General features: G+C 43.6%; 2 protein-coding genes across 4 annotated transcripts; one reads left to right on the forward strand and one right to left on the reverse strand.

Annotated features, from left to right (window-relative positions):
- Positions 1-1,295: 1,295 nt before the first annotated feature.
- On the reverse strand, positions 1,296-5,627 carry LOC100838048. Of its 3 annotated transcripts, none has more exons than XM_014895820.2 (6): positions 5,379-5,627; positions 3,977-4,062; positions 2,813-3,029; positions 2,175-2,716; positions 1,862-2,017; positions 1,312-1,777 (listed from the first exon to the last, which is right to left on the reverse strand). In XM_014895820.2, the coding sequence occupies exons 1-6, from the start codon at positions 5,428-5,430 to the stop codon at positions 1,373-1,375; spliced, it is 1,458 nt and encodes a 485-aa protein (XP_014751306.1). In that variant the 5' UTR covers positions 5,431-5,627; the 3' UTR covers positions 1,312-1,372. The 3 variants fall into 3 exon arrangements, with proteins under 3 accessions (XP_010240461.1, XP_014751306.1, XP_024311903.1); XM_024456135.1 differs by having other exon boundaries at positions 4,657-5,625; XM_010242159.3 differs by having other exon boundaries at positions 1,296-1,777; positions 2,175-3,029.
- Positions 5,628-8,029: 2,402 nt separating this feature from the next.
- Positions 8,030-16,409, forward strand: LOC100828857 (disease resistance protein RGA2). Its single transcript, XM_010242161.3, has 7 exons — positions 8,030-8,279; positions 8,392-13,159; positions 13,301-13,426; positions 13,548-13,683; positions 13,870-13,998; positions 14,168-14,266; positions 14,501-16,409. Exon 2 carries the CDS (start codon positions 8,434-8,436, stop codon positions 13,147-13,149), a length of 4,716 nt encoding a protein of 1,571 aa, XP_010240463.1. The 5' UTR covers positions 8,030-8,279; positions 8,392-8,433; the 3' UTR covers positions 13,150-13,159; positions 13,301-13,426; positions 13,548-13,683; positions 13,870-13,998; positions 14,168-14,266; positions 14,501-16,409.
- Positions 16,410-17,041: the final 632 nt, after the last annotated feature.

Below are 17,041 nucleotides of genomic sequence, written 5' to 3' on the forward strand. Positions count from 1 at the left end.
TAGTAATCCGCGCCTTCTTTGTCAGTTATATGTTATATTTGTCTTCTCCAAAAGAGTTGATGGTTGAGATCAAGCATATATGTGAGTGAATAGATCTTGTCTTAGCCATTCTGATTCTTTTGGAAGGGGGGTTTGGGAGGATTTTGGCTGCCAGAATGCTGGATAAAACAGGTGTGGCAATTTTTTTTGTCCATGCAATTTATCCCTTCTTTTAATGTTGTTTATTTATCTCAGGCAATCTCACAGGTTTAAGTACCAATAATAAATATTCAGCTTGTTCAGAGGTAGTTTATTTCCAACATTTCCTTCATTATGCTACTTGGTTGTTGTGGGCTCACCTGGAAACTGAGTTGTGCTTTCTTTCTGGTTGCTGGGAGCCTGGGAAACAATATTTTCCAATAGACATCTTTGAAAGCAGAGGGGCTGGGGATTATTCTGTACCTTCAAACTGAGTCTGTTCATCCATTTATAACAGTAGTATTGTGGTCAAGCTGTGATGGAAACATTGGTTGGAAGGTTTAAATTCTTGATTACCGAGGAGCGTTTCTATGGGAAAAGAAAACAAAAAAACACATGCTCCATGAGCCTGTTTGTTTCTTTGTAGCGTTAAGAAATGATTTTTTTCCCGAATTTCTCAGAATCTGAGCTAACTGTTGACATCATGTGTTCAATGCATCTAATTACCCAGCATCATTTTATCTGCATTGTATGGCATACTGCATTACTGTTACCCTTCAGATGCAACAAGAGCCAAAGGTTGTGGCTGGCAATGCATGTTTCAGTAGTATTCTTCTTTTATGTACATACATATAGTGATGTTGGGTATCCCAACAGGATAGTAGAGCAGAGCTTAGCTGTTGGGTTCATGTCGGAAAGCAATCATCTTCTACTTTGTTTTTTGAACTAAATCATCTTCTACTTGGTGAGAGAGTTTCGAAAAAAAAATCTTCTACTTAGTGAGGATGGAGAGAGATCGGAAACGACATCGTCATGTACATGGACGCGGCGTTCGTGAACGAGGCCGCTCGGTTCTACGCCGTGTAATTGTAAACCATCACATTTTTTATTTGAAGGAAAGCCAGCATGGCAACTTTATTGATTTGTAAAAACATTTACATCGTTCACAAGTAAAGAACTGATAAAATCCTCGAGCGACACTGCTCACATTCAGATCAGTGCCCATACTAATCTCACGTAACGGTCCCAACGTATTACCAACAGACCAAATACTTTCATCTATGATGAGCCAATGTAGGGAAAAAAACAAATAGAGAGCACGCGCTTAGCAATTGGCATGAGCAATCTGTGGAGTAAAAAGTGCAAGCACGTGATTAAACATTATACAAAGATTTAATGTTTACATGATTAAACATTAAACACCGATGCTATCTCGATGCTCAACATCATGGCATCGTCTGCAAGGCTCGACAACATCTAATTTAACTCTAGAGGGAATTATTCCCTCAATGTGTGTTCTAATAGCCAAACGTGCTCTACATGCCTCCACGAGGAATTTCCTCCCCATACGAGCACATTGGCCAGGTTTATCCACGGAACACCCATCCGGGCTGAAGCTACCTCGAGTAGTATCCAATAAAAGGCACTCAAGTGCTGATGCGTTCTCAACAATATGACATGTCAACTCGACCAAGCTCTTGGCAGAGCTGAAGCCACCAATCGACACACTCTTTAGCTTGTCATGGCGATGTTCTGGCAGCTGTCTCAGATGTGAGGAATCCCCAATGATCGACTCATGCTTCATACTCCGCCGTATCACCTACATAGAAATCCAAGATGCTCCCATCAGTGGTTCAAGCATACAGAATCGCTATTGCTTGCAAGCTGAGGCAGTATAACTTACTTGAAAGATGAAGGTCTCCAACCAAGGAGAAGCTTCAAGGAAAGGAACTAGAGAAAGATAATCGCAGGCTGGTGAAATAGCCTCATCTTCATATAGAGTAAAGCGCAAGTATTTGAGGTGGACGAATTTGCCAGGTAGCATTGGCGTACTGATAATCTGCGGAAACATGTCTCAGATTAATTGTAATGGACGAATTTGCCAGGTAGCATTGGCGTACTGATAATATGCAGAAACATGTCTCAGATTAATTGTAATGACTACTGATACATGCAAATAGCTAGTCCATACAATCATGTAAACTTCTGGAGCATACCTCATTATTTGATGCTATGCTAAGGGTTTCAACATTTGGCGCCCAGGATAGAAGCTTGGTCCGAGCATACCGAATCATGTTGGACTCATGCATGCAATACATTTCGGCATCCTTTACTTGCAATGCACCTCCAAGTGAGATCCGTACTAAGTTACCAGTGAAATGAAAAGTGGAGATATTCGGAGCGTTGCTCTCTATCACTTGCAGCTTGCGACAAGCAGCCACGCTTAGAAAGCTGAGCCGCTGCAGCAGACAAGGTATCTTCAGGCAAACGATCTCAGTGCAACTCAGGAGTCTCAACTTCTCCAATGCGGTAGAATTGGAAAGAAGCCACTCTAGCTCTTGGTCCGCAATCCAAACATGACTCAGAAACAAAGTTGTCAAGCTTCTGCAGCAACCAAGCTCAGTTGTGGGACGAAAGGCACAATAAGAGAGGCGAAGATACCTTATTGAGTTTTGACTCCCATTAAATAAAAGTGAGCATGGGAAATCGTATGCTTCCTCACTGTCATAAGACAGAGACATGACGAGTTCTTCAATCCCTGCTGTAACAGCAGTATGAAGCCACCTATCGAGATAACAGGAATTGATCTTCCTACAAGTATAGAGATAAAGCTCTAGCTTCTTCATGCCAACACCTGAGTGATTTTTAAGAATATGGTCAACTTTCCTGATGAGGTCTCTTGCCATTTCTTCCCTCTTGATAACATGTCGCCTTCCATTCAAACCTAGTGTTTCCCCCCTAAAAGTAAGGTTGGGACGGCATCTCCACGATCTCAGAAATGTGTGTGACGCACATGCCGCACGAGCAGCGTCTCGCAGTGGCATTAGAGCATGAATATGTCGCCAGATGTCCTGGATGCAGAAGCACGGCAGTATAATTTTTGGAATTATAAAAGGCATTTAGTAATTGATTGCGCAAAGTCTGTCGTATTACATATTTACATACTGCAGAGGAAGATAGGCACTGGGATGTAATCGCGGTGAGTATATTGGGACTATAGGAGCTTTTGAGAAAGTTTTTTCCGCAATCACTTGGTACTTCTTAACCAGTATTAGTATAAATTAGGCACATGGCAGTCAAACAGAATTATTTTTGTGCATTTGTGTCAGTCAACATACAATACACATACTTTGATGCACTGATGCTATACCGTACGAATGTATAATGTGATACATTCATATATGATAAATGAGCCAGTATAGCAATAAAACAGTAATAAGCATGTACATTCTGGACAGGATATAAATAGTACAGCAGAACATTTAGAGCCAAAAAAAAAGATTGAACAAGCCAGATAAACGAACAGTCTTCGCTCATGTTTAATCCAATCTGCCACTAGTGTTGGAATTAGGAAGCATAAATAAATGACCTAATGTCAATACTTGGTACAAAGATAACAGGCAGTAAAACTAATCCATTGAAGCATGCATATATTTTCTCTTTCAGAGAAAGTTGGTTACAGCTCAAGCACTCAACGTTTTGGCCATGTAGCAAAGCATTCCACAAATGCGCAAAGTTGTCAGAACTGGTCAACTTACTAACTTTCTACTCCAAATTTGCACCATCTGCATGGTTCTAAGCTTGGTCAAAATTGTGGGTCTAAACATTTCCCTTTGGGACAGTATTAATTCCCACAAGCCAAACATAGCATAAAGTACTAACAACAGACCTAATTTTCATGTTTATTCAGCAATAAAAAAATGACCAGTACTTCCCTATGATGGAAATGTGGGCACCCCTAGCACACATACCAGTGTTTTACTCACAATTTAAGACATCGTTTATCAGGATTTCATACCTCTGGAAGGTAGGGCCCCAACCTTATTCCTTCGCCACATGGAGAAGTATCATCTTGTTGGCAGGGTGAGCACTTTCTTTCATAAACTGAAGCAATAAATCCATGTGCCATACATCGGTTACAATAAGAGTACAGAAAATGATGGGATACAACAAGCACACACAATCTGACATGCACCCCAGATTAAATAGATCTCATTTGCCATATTCTGTTAGATTATATTGCGGGAGGTTGAAACATGGAAAACATTTTGCAAAAGAATTTACAGTTAAGCCAAACTATTTTCCTAATATGTGTTTTTACATAGGACTGGGTGTAATTTAGCAGGACTTTCCACTAGCTTAGGGAAAGTGTGTTCAAAGGGCTCTCATCTTTCACTTAACACCCTTGGTGGATGCTGGCCGGCCCCTCTCATACTAGTAACTCAACCAATCTTCAGTATTTCTCAGGGTGCTATGCAGAAGACAAGCAACCCAGTTGCAAACAGCCAAACAGCCTGGTGGATTGTGAGGCGAAATAAATAGACTATACTCGGTGCATAAGCTACACTACTGCACAAAAATCATGTTTGATATGAGATGCGGACTAAGGGTATGATTGAAGAACACGTTTGCATATCGGAAATTCAGAACTCAGAACAAGCACATCAGATGCAGATTAGGAGCAGGAATTCAGATTACTTTATTGCTGCTGGTCTAACAAGTAGAGTCGAGGTGTCCAGCCAGAAGAAGCCGAGCAGCGTCTCGTAGACTGGTCAAACGTCTTGTTGAGTCACCGAGGGTCAAAGGAGTGCTTGAGGTAACCCTTGAATCTTCGCCAAGGAACCCCTGCTACAAACACCAACGCCTCTCCCTTTCCTCAATGAGCACGCCACCGCTGCAGCGTCGCCAACATCAACACCTCCCCAGCCCTAACCCTCAAACGTTGCTGCCTGAATCAGCAGCGCCTGGAGCGGCTGCCCGTCTTGGAGCAAGGTTTGACAGCTTACGTGGGTGCAGCGCCTAGCCTAACCATGAAGCCGCAGCTGCCCCTAGCGCTTTCACAGACGATTAGGGACGCACTTGCAAGTTGCAATCTCACTTTCTGGCAGATTAATTCTCTTTCAAGGAGAAATCCACATTGGCATTAAGGGGAGAGGCATCCATGAGCTAGCCTCCTCGATCCCCCTAACCACTTTTTTTTTTGCCCGAACAAAAATAAACGGCGGTAGCCCAACTTAGAACTACCTAACTGAATCAGCTTGCTCCACCTTGAATACTCAAAAAGTTAAGTCTTGCCTTCACAAAAAAAAAGAAAAGTTGAGCCCCCCTTCCCTCCAACACTAACGGATGGGAAAGAGGAGACATACACCGGCACATAGATGAATCATGGAGGGAGAGAGGAAGGGGTATAGGGTGCGTACCGTCCCGGATTTGCCGGCGGTGCCGGTGCCGCTTCCTGGACATGAGCCTCATCTCGGCGTCAAATCCAGCTGAAACGACGCCTTGGATCGAGATGAACGCGGAAGTATCCCGAAGCTCTTATTGAGGTCCAGGCATCCGACTACCGAGGGGCGGAGGAGGAGATCGTGTCAGCTCCGGCGCCGCGCCAAATCTGTGCGAGGAAGCTGGAGAGCTGGATGGAGTTCGACTCCACTGCTGCGGATAAAAAAATAACAACGGTATGTTAATATAGTTGTTGGGCCTCTTCGGCCCAATCCATTTCGGCAGGTCCAAAAACAATCCTCTTGGGCCTTTTTTTTCCTCTAAAAAAAACTCTCGACAAACTCCGGTCTCTGCATTAGTTGTTGGGCCCAGTGTTTAGTTGCGTGGGACACTATTCAAAACCAATTTTTTTTGGTGGTCTCGGTGTAAAAACATGAAATCCATCGCCGAGTTAGGCCGATCTCGGCCTTGTAGCATCCATAACCTGTTTAACACGGGCCTACTTTCTTTGGGCCCATATTAGGTTGGAGAAATAACATTATAGGGTTAAAGCCCAAACCCTCCTCTTCCACTAGCCCAGTCGACGGCCATGGCCTCCTCGCGGAACCTCGTCGCCGGCGGCGGCAACTCCGACTTCCACCTCTGCTCGCTCTCCCTCGCCGTTCGTGATTCGTCCGCCTCTGCCGCTCCCGCCTCCGGTCCCAACCTCCCCCCAAGCGCATCTCTCCAGGCGCTGCCCCCCGTGCCCGTGGTGGTGCGGGGGAGGAGGGTGTTCCCGGTGGCGAGCGAGGTGATCAAGGTAAGCCGATTTGGCCCATCTCTCTTTATTTAGGGCTTGTTTGGATTACAACCAACTGCGACCCTGCCAAAAAGTTGGCTGACCTATCACATTTGGCCGGTGTTTGGATTGGCACCGTAATTTTGGCTCGCCCACGACGCACTGCCCTCGCCAATGCTATTTTCGCCAAAACACGGGCGAGCCGAGGGCAGCAAAAAGCTTCGCCAATAAATTGGTAAGCCGGCTCCTGCTCTTTGGTGGTGGGACCCAATTACCTTTTCTTCTTAAAAAAAGACACAGACAGTTCGTGTGTACTAGCAGATTAAGATACCAGAAACAAATTTTTATTTTGTCATTCGTCAGTCGGCATTTCGTGTTACTTAATTCTATTTGTTGGATAGTTGAAACCCACTGCACTACGGAGTAGCAGATTCAAGCGGAAAAAAAAGTTGATTCAGTTCGTTGGCTGCAAACCAAATGGATGCCTTGATTTTTGCCAAATTTTTGGTTTCAATCCAAACAACAACGACCTATCAAAATGTTGGTCATGCCCTCGCTTTGGTCATACCAAAATTTTGATAGGGCTAGTTGGGGTTTAAACCAAACACACCCTTACTTCCATTGGTGCACATCCATTGTCCGAAGCCTATACAACATCCGCACACCAGTGACACCACACGATCCACCGAAAACTACTGTACTCTGTTACATTTTGGTTGACAGGGAGCACATTTACCCGGTGCTCGATTGCCTTATGTTTTCTTGCTGTTGTTTCTTCTGATCTGTTGCACGCTGGGGATCACTTTTGAGGTGTGTAGGGATTAAGATAGTTCAAACGAATCACAGTTCTCCGCTCCATCCTCTTCTGTACCAGTTTTCCCTCTCCTTTGGTCCATCATTCAACATGATACTTCTTGCAAGGGAACAATATTGTTTCCATTTTCTTCTTGATATCTACCCTGTTTTGGCATTGACCTGCATCATCAGTCTCACTCTGACTGGGCATGTATCGCGTGTGAGGAGCTATTTATTGAGGGAGGATGATTAGGTGAGCTCTGGGTAAGCACTCAATGGGCAGTAAATACACGCCAGGATGCAGAGAGTATTAAAAGGGAGTCCAGTGACGAGTAAATGCTGCAGCTGCACTATGGGACTGGGTCCAACCAATAATTCATAACATCATTATGCGATGTACTGTTGCCCGATACTACCAAAGGAGTACTATATTGCCCGGCCCCGAAGTAAATTAACCCAGGACTCTCTTGTCCCCTGCTGGTTTGCATGCCAATGCATTCTTCTTAGTTCTCCAGCGTTTCCTCCATCCGTTAAAATCTCAACGGCCTTTTGCTAACTTTACTGCGAATGAATTCATCTTCCTATACGCAGCCAGGGACACTGACTGAAATCGATCTCTTGCACTCTCGGGTGCGATTTTGAGGTGCGTAGGAATTAAGCTGGTGCGGAGCAACGGGGGAAAGGAAGATTTGATGAGCTTAGCATTTAAACGAAGGGCCACGCCGGGATAAAAGCAGAGAAACATGTGATGTGATATTAAAGGTCGCTTAGCAGCACAGCTGGAAAGACCAGACGCGAAACTAATGCTGCACCTGTAGCTGCAGCGCTGCAGTCTCTATAATCCTTGATGGGTCCGAGCAATAAGTCACATCTCACAATGCAATGCATTGTTAGGTCTCGATTTTAATTCATTTAGGGCCACCGGTGACAGGTGCATAGTTGGCAGCATTTAGTTGTATTTTGATCTTTCTTTTTTTGTAAGAAGTATTTTGATCCAATCCGCTGAGACGACTTGACTTGAAGCTGCTCGCTTCTCTATATAATTAACCTCCCGCACAGGCTCCTCTCTACTGCTACTTCACAGCCCACACGTCTGCTACCTGCCGTCTCACTACACCCAACCCGCTCTAGCATTACTTACTGCATCACACTTTTGCCCTGAGCTTTCTTCCCCTCTTCTCCTCTGGTAGCAGAGCAGCAGTCCAAAACCAGCACTCCAGTGATACTGGTGACTAACTGCATTTGTAGCGTCGCCGTCCGGGCACACGTTGGCCGGGAGAACGGCCGGCCGGCCGGCCTGCCTCTGGTACTTACTTGCAATATATCATGTCTTCTCTCTGCATAGATGCCATCTTGCTGCATTAATATGATTCCAGTATCTTCACGTTAATCTTGAACTCTTGATTGATCCTATGCAGGCAGGACCACACAGGCTAAACACATAGATATCTAAACGATCGATGGAGACGGTCGGCCTCCCTGCTGCGAGCTGGGTGGTGGGCAAGGCGCTGAGCCCGCTGTCCGGCGGAGTGCTGGAGGCATGGGGTGCCAGCTCCATGCTCGGACCCAACATGGAGGCCCTGAAGTTGCAGCTGCTGTACGCACAGGCGATGCTGAACAACGTCCGAGGCAGGGAGATCCATAACCCTGCCCTTGGTGAGATGCTAGACAAGTTGCGGCAGCTTGCGTACGGGGCTGAGGACGTGCTGGACGAGCTCGATTACTTCCGCATCCAGGATGAGCTCGACGGCACCTATCATGCCGCCGACGCTCATGCTGCAGGCTGTGTCCAAGACCTCGCCCTCAACGTTCGCCACACGGCCAGATCTTGTGTGAACAAGCTCAAGTTTCCTGTGTGCTCGCCTACTGCCAGGCGTGCCGTTCCTGACAAGCAACACTACGGTGGCAAACAAGGATGCCTCTCAGGGCTCCGCTCGTGTGGCCGGCGTGAGAACAGCTCCTCACCACCATCACCCGCCAACCAGCAGGGTGTCCAGGAAGTTCACTGTGGATGCATGCCTAAGGCTGCCCACAATGTCGGTAAATACTTACCTTGCTGCTCCTTATTACCATCTGTCGATCATGATGCACAAACCGGCATGGTGGGCAATTCCAACATGACTGGAAATGAACACCGTTTCCGATTTGCTTGTGCTGGGCCGTCCAAGATAAAACAGACAAATCACGAGACAAAAATACCAAAATTGAAGTTTGATAGGGTGGAAATGTCTAGAAAGATATTGGAAATCACGGAGCAGCTGAAGCCAGTATGTGCTCAGGTATTCAACATTCTTAATCTAGAGATAATGAAATCTAGCCAAACCCCTAACAAAGGCATTGGTGTGGACAGACCCAAAACCAGCCCACAAATTATAGAACCAAAGTTATATGGGAGGGAACACCAGAAAGATATTGTTATAGGTGAAATTGTTAAGAGTGAATGTTGTGAACTTACCGTGCTTCCCATTGTTGGCCCGGGCGGTATTGGGAAGACTACTTTCACACAACACATATATGAACAAATGAAGAGCCATTTCCACGTCCCCATTTGGATATGTGTTTCTCTCGATTTTGATGCAAATAGGTTGGCAAAAGATATTTTGAAAAAAATCCCCAAAGTTAACAATGAAAACAAAAATTGTAGTGCCGAAGAGCTTATCAAACAAAGATTAAAAGGAAAGAGGGTTTTACTTGTCTTAGATGATGTGTGGCAACATCGTGAGAATGAGTGGGAAAAACTGAAAGCTCTGTTTAAACAAGATGGAGCAAAAGGTAACATGGTTATAGTCACGACTCGAATACCCGGCGTGGCAAACACCGTTAAGACAACTAAATGTTTAGTAGAACTGGATCATCTATGTCCTAAAGATATCAAGTCGTTCTTCGAAGAATGCGTATTTGGTGACCAAAAACCATGGGCTGATCATCCAAAATTATCTGATGTTGGGAGCAAAATAGTAGACAAATTGAAGGGTTCCCCTCTTGCAGCAAAAACTGTTGGTAGACTACTAAGAAACAAACTTACATTGAACCACTGGAGAAGCGTTCTAGAAAGTAAAGAATGGGAATCACAAACCAGCGACGATGATATTATGCCTGCTTTGAAGCTTAGCTATGATTATCTTCCTTTCCATCTGCAAAAGTGCTTTTCTTTTTGTGCTTTGTTTCCTGAAGATTATGGATTTGGTAGCGAAGAGTTGGTTCACTTGTGGATTGGACTAGATATTTTACGTTCATATGATCAGAAGAGAAAAAGAATTGAAGATGTTGGACTTTGCTATTTAAATGAATTGGTAAATCACGGATTTTTCAAAATGAATAAAAAGGAAGATGGACGTCCTTATTACGTCATCCATGACCTACTGCACGAGTTGGCTGTAAATGTTTCATCGCATGAGTGTATCAGCATCTATAGTTCGAACGCGAGGGACATACAAATTCCCCCAACCGTACGTCACTTGTCAATCATCGTAGATAAAACCGATGTCAAGAATAAAATGTCTTTTGAAGACTATGATGGGAATTTGAGTGCACTAGCTAAATGTTTGAAAGTTGAAAACCTACATACTATAATGTTATTTGGTGATTACCATGGAAGCTTTGCAAAAACTTTTGGTGATTTATTTAGGGAAGCTAGAGCCCTTCGCATCATATTGTTGTCAGAAGCTACATATAATATGGAGGATATATTGCACAACTTTTCAAAACTCGTCCATCTTCGCTACCTAAGAATCAAGTCCAAGATTTACCAGGAATTGGGCCTACCAAGTTCTTTGTTTCGATTGTATCATTTACAGGTCATTGATCTAAAAAATGAGTATAAATGCTTTATTACAACTAGAAATTTGGGCAACCTTGTAAAATTGCGTCATTTTCTTGTGCCGAAAGAAAGCTTTAAATATCATTCTGACATTTATGGGGTTGGGAAACTAAAATTCTTACATGAACTAAAGGAATTCAGAGTGGGAAAGGAGAGTAAGGGTTTTGAACTGAGTCAGCTTGGGCCACTGAGAGAGATTGGAGGATCACTTCACATTTATAATGTTGAAAAGGTACAAACAAAAGAGGAAGCAAACGACTTGAAACTGATTCACAAGAACCACATAAGAGAACTCATGTTAGAATGGGATGCTACGCGATCTAATAGGGATCCTGTACAAGAAGAAAATGTTCTCGAAAGCCTTGTGCCCCATTGGGATCTTCAGAAGCTATCCATTAAAGGGCATGGGGGATCAAATTGCCCAACATGGCTATGTGCCAATCTCTCGGTTAAAAATCTGGAATCTCTTTGTCTCGATGGTGTATCTTGGAAGAATCTTCCACCTGTAGGAGAGTTGTGGATGGTTACTGAGCTTGGTGAAGAGTACCAGGATTGTAGTAGTATCTCACCTCCAAGCTTCCATAATTTGAAAAAACTTGAATTAAAGGGAATATCTATTTTGGCAAAATGGGTCGGAAATGACACTTGTCCATTTTTTTCTCACTTGGAAGTGCTCATCATTAAAGATTGCTCTAAACTCATGGAGTTGCCGTTTTCTCAACCTACTGGCTGCCAAGCGGGGGAGTGGGAGGAGAAAATGGCTTTGTTTCCTAAACTACATGAGCTCGTCATTGAAGACTGCCCGAACCTGGAGTCGTTGCCTCCTATACCCTGGCGGGCCCATGCTCCGTTCTCTGCTAGCATAGAAAGAGTGGGATCAGTTATTGAGCAGCTAGCTTACGGAACAAAATACAGGCTGAAATTAAACTTGCAAATTACGGGAAAGGACGGTGGTCAGGGTGATGTGTTTTGGAATGCGTTGAATTTCTCTAATCTAACAGATCTAAAAGAGTTGCACATGAATAAAATCCCTCCCCTGCCGCTGGATGACCTCCTAGTGCTAACATCTCTGAAGGTGATCACGATATCTAATTCTAGTAGTGTTTTGCTGCCGGTTGAAGGTGAGGATCATGGCAGTTACCAATTTCCAGTCGAAGACCTCGAGATCATAACGTCTGATACCAGTGGGAAAGAACTGACGCTGCTGCTCTCTTTCCTTCCAAACCTCTCAAAGCTGACCATACACGAGTGTGAGAATATAACTGCGTTGGGTGTGGTTGAGCATGCCGAAACTGTTTCTGGGGAGCAGCAGCAACAGACAGGAGTTGGAGAGGAGGAACCAATAACAGCAGCTGCAGCCGAAGGACTGCTGCTCTTGCCTCCCCGGCTACAAGAGTTGTGGATTGAAGCCTGTCCAAAGGTGAGCTTACTCCCCAATCCACCGCCCGATGACCACGCAGAAGCAGCAGCACGAGGAGGAGGAGGAGGAGGGGGTCTCCGACGTCTCCGCTCCCTCCGCTCGCTGCATGTATACAATTCTCCCGAGTTCCTCTCCTCCTATTCGTCCTCCTCCTCCTTCCCCCCTTTCCCAACCTGCCTGCAACATCTCACCCTACGCAGGGTGAAGTACATGGAGACGCTACAGGACCTCTCAAACCTCACCTCTCTCACCGAGTTAACCTTGAACATACCGGGGGATTCCAGATCCGACGGCTTGTGGCCTCTCCTCGCCCACGGCCGTCTCACACAATTATCCCTCTATACTACCTCCGATTTCTTCGCCGGTTCCGATCCCTCACGGCCGCATGACGCTGAGGTTTTTTCCTCTTCCTCCAAGCTCGTTGATCTGGCGACGGCCAGCAACACAGGTTTCCTTGCCGCGCCCATCTGCAGCCTCTTCTCTTCCACCCTCACCAGATTGCAACTCAGTTTGGACAAGGAGGCGGAGCGCTTGACAAAGGAGCAAGAGGAGGCCCTTCAGCTCCTCACCTCCCTCCAGGTGCTCTGCTTTTTGTTTGGGGAAAAGCTGCAGCGCCTCCCTGCAGGGCTACACAAGCTTATCAACCTCAAGGAATTAAGTATCTACTCTTGTACTGCCATCCGGTCGCTGCCGAGCCTTCCGAGCTCTCTGCAGGGATTAGAGATAGATACCTGTGGTGCCATCCAGTCGCTTCCGAACTCTCTCCCGAGTTCTCTGGAAAGATTGAATATCTCCTGTTGTGGTGCCATCAAGTCGCTGCCCAAAGACGGCCTTCCAAGTTCAATGCTAGAGTTAGATGCCTTTTATGGCAACAGCGAGGAGCTCAAAAGGGAGTGCCGCAAGTTAATAGGAACCATTCCGATAATCAGAGCCTGAGCAGTCCAAGGTACGTAACGAACAAACAATTACCTCAATCTTTGTACTTATTCCCAGTTCCTTCCCCTGTTTTTTCGATTCCAAATTTTGTAAGGGTTAATATCCACTTGTTTTAATCTTAGTAACCCACTTGTTTTACTCTACTGTGCAGGGTTCTACTTCAGTTTGTATATTCTTCTAGCCTCCTAGAATTGCCCTCTCTGCGAAGCACGGTTTCTGGTTGCCAGCGGGAAGCATGATGTTCTCAACTTGTATCTTCCATCCTGCGCATAAACTGGTTAGTACATGCACATTGCGCTTGCTGTCGTTCTACTCTTTTGTTTTGTTTGATTTATTGCGCTTGCTGTCGATCGTTTCATCTAAATAGAATGAGCCACCTGTTATAATCTACCGTGCAGGGTTCTTCGATTGGTGTATTCTTCTAGCCTCCAACAATTCTCTCTGTACAATGCCAAGAAGGCAAGAACTGTTCTCGAGTGCAAGCATGACTGTCTCAAATTTTATTTTCCGTGCTGCATCCTGCACATAATGCTGGTTAGTACATGCATAATTAATCTTCCAGCCCTGGGGCACTTTTCCCTTCATATGTTGTTATGACCTGCTGAGTATAAGAGTTCAACTTGAACAAATACATATGTCCTTGTTTGGATACCCCCATCATTAGTTCATTACCCGTGTTTTTCTCATCTGAAGTCTGAACGACGTGTGTTTTAATTTCAGTGGCCAGCAGGGCTCGTCCATGGAGTTGCATGTGCATTCTTCCAACCTTGATGAATTCTCTGTATTCATGCACTGTTTGCACAACATAGCTTTCAGTGGTATCTCCCTGAGCATAAATTGATAAATATGGTACGTGTATGTAAGATCAAAGATTGCTCTTTGGAAAAATTAAATCCATAGTATTTACCTCTGCTTCTCCTTAATCCCACGCATCAAATCAATTTTTTCTTGTTTAGTTTACCTCATTACTGCATAATAATATGAAGTCTGAGAAAATTTTATTTTATTTACTATGCAGGGCTCTATCTAGGAGTTTGTACATTCTTTAGCCGCTTCTCTGTATCCATACACAGATGGTACATGTGGTCTTCAACCTATAGATAAATCCGGAGATCTGGTAAGTATTTGCAAATGTAACTGTAGTCCAGCTATACCATACCAAATTATCAATGGCTTGATGTTTTTTTTATTTCATGCCTAATGTTCCAGCAAAAAAGTAAAATCCCTACTGAATTAAGAAATATCAAGAAAACCAATGTGATTATTAGCTAATACCATTTCAGAATTTCTTTGTGTTCCTCTCTGGACAACATTTATGATGTACTCAACATTTTTTCCCTTTATTCTGCAGGGGTTATGCCAGATTGTGCTCAATGTGCAATTGTCAAACTCTTATTGCCTCATGAGACCTTGGTTAGAGAACTTCCTACTTTCTTGATTAGTTGGTAGTCTAGCTTTTGAGCATGCTTATAACATGTGAATTCATTGCCAGACAATAAACGAAATGACATAAGAGAGTTTTCAGTTGATACAAAAAAGGTAGAGATAACTTGTTGTTAGGCGATTGGTGAACATTGATTGAGCAAAAAGGCATGAGCTTGCTAATTTTATTCATAAAGCCCCCAAGTTAAGTATGGTGAAGCTGATTTTATTCTCTAATTGATCCGGAATATTTTTTCTGTCCCACCAATGTCATAATGAGAGCAGATTTCATGAACCTTTATTATTGCAATCTGGATTTCAGTGCGTATTGTTAAGTTTGATGTTCTTCTAGTCTGAAGTCTTTCAAAGCCAGTCATTCTTTTTGCGTAACTTAATTTTTGCTAGCCTCTTTGACACTCGGCATTGCATTCCTCCATCGGAATATTGCATAATCCGCCAGTGGAAATATCCCAATACCAGAAATTAAACCAGTTCTTCCATGTGTTCACACCATACCTACCTATATAGTGCATCTCTCGCTATTCCATAGTAGTTGATTATGCCTTAAGAACACTTGTCAGACCTCGAGAAGATTCAGAAGTGCTTTATTGTCATTGACATCAATCCTGCAAATTCTACCATCATGAAGAGCTATAACCATCAGTGTTGATGCCTCTCTCACACACAAATGAAAAAAAAATGGAAAAAAAATGAAAAGAGAGAGGGGCACGACCATTCAAAAGATTGAGGGTTCATACTCAAGCAGGAGGAAATAGTCATCAGCGCTTCTGTCCAGGGGCTAATCAAACTACTACCTATGCAATATCGATAACGGGAACATCTTTTGTGTCCTGGGATCACCTTACATTGCATTGGTCTCTCAATTGTTTCTTTGGCGTGAGTCCATTCTCTCCCCCATCCCCTGCACACTATTTTTTCCTATGACTGGAATATGAAAACTTCTTTGTACTGGAGTTGAACTCTTATTTAGCTTTACAATCTAGATTTCAGATTTGCTCATTCTTTGCACTACCTTGCCGAGCTCCAGATAAGCTTTCCACAAAGATAAATTAGATAGGAAATACTTTGGGCGCTGGCCAGCCAAGACGAATACTGTGTGATGAGAGTAATTCCGGATCATGACGAGGTAATTCACTAAGTACCTGCTCTTGGAAGGTTAATTGAGGGAATAAAATTGTTGGCTACTCTTGTTTTCTTTTGTTCATGTCAATGAAGTCAAACAACCGAGTGAGTTGGTGTTAAAAAAACTTATATAGCTGTAATTGGTGATCCACACTCTGATACAATAGAATCCATCTCATAACTCTCCATTCCCTACTGGCAATGAATGAATGCTGTTATTTAAGCTTGTGCTCAATTGTTAGCTTGCTACTTTGATAAGTTTGTGGGAAGTGTCTCTCTACCCGAAGTTTATGTGGATTTTAATAATTGTTTGCACATGAACACTTGTTTGCAATCTCTCTATGCAAGATTTCAGGTATTTTGCAAGCACGTGGGGAAGTTGAATCAGAAGACCTGTGGAAAAATCTGGTCCATCACTTATTGTGATTTGAGACCTCTTTTTTTTCTCTCGATGGAAGAGTCAGCAAGGGAGAAGCTTACGATGAATCATACCTTGTATTTCTGCTTGTGGCAACTTTCTGCTTAACAATGAAGAGCGATTGGTTTTGTGACGTATTCTTTTTCCTTTACCTTCTGTCGTAGGTTTCATACGATTGGTACTAAAAGTGGTCTATTTTTTCAATCTGGAAAACTATTTTCAGTGTAATGCAATTCTTTGCAATATCTTCATATCTGAGCGCATGTTTTGATGTCCATCACTTATTGTCTTTTGGTATCCGATCAGCAATGTTGATGCAACCATTGCGTCAGTTTTCTGGTAAATGTTAACAGCGCAAGAAGAGAATACACATGATCTTTTGAATGTAAATAACCAATTAGTATGTCAGTGACTTGAAATGCATCTCCAAAACAGATGTGTTCAGGCCTCTCTGAAGATGAAAGGAGAGTCGTAGCTTTGATCTCTATCACGTGTGGCATTTCATATGTTTGTCACCTGATGAAGTGCTTCTGCCTTCTTTGGTCAGTTCTGCTTTGTGATCCTCTCGGAGGCATCATCACAAATTTATACTCCGTATTTTTTTTTAATGAAACGTTGGTATACCATTAAGTAGATGGATGGTGCAAATTGGCTGGCACTAAATCAATTACAAACTCTATGAAATTAACAGACAAAAAGGCTGGTTATTGCCAATACCAACAGCAAATTTATAGCCAACTTATGGGCTACAATATTGGAAGACCTGGAAAGTGGATGAACTCACCCGCACTGAATGCTGATGGTTTTGATTTCTCTGAAGATGGCCCCAGCAGCAGCAAAGTCATAAGTTTTCGATGATTTGATCTGATATCACTCAATAAATTTAGAGCATCCGTTTAAGTTTAAGTA

The sequence above is a fragment of the Brachypodium distachyon genome, chromosome 5 (assembly GCF_000005505.3).
Source record: "Brachypodium distachyon strain Bd21 chromosome 5, Brachypodium_distachyon_v3.0, whole genome shotgun sequence".
NCBI lineage: Eukaryota > Viridiplantae > Streptophyta > Magnoliopsida > Poales > Poaceae > Brachypodium > Brachypodium distachyon.

Excerpts from the sequence above, each read along its gene's own strand:
- LOC100838048 (XM_010242159.3), bottom strand. The coding sequence starts at position 5,430 with ATGAGGCTCATGTCCAGGAAGCGGCACCGGCACCGCCGGCAAATCCGG. Across the intron at positions 4,063-5,378 it reads CCGCCGGCAAATCCGGGACG|TTTATGAAAGAAAGTGCTCA; the intron begins GTACGCACCCTA and ends TTATTGCTTCAG. Across the intron at positions 2,018-2,174 it reads GCATAGCATCAAATAATGAG|ATTATCAGTACGCCAATGCT; the intron begins GTATGCTCCAGA and ends ATGTTTCCGCAG.
- LOC100828857 (XM_010242161.3), top strand. The coding sequence starts at position 8,434 with ATGGAGACGGTCGGCCTCCCTGCTGCGAGCTGGGTGGTGGGCAAGGCG.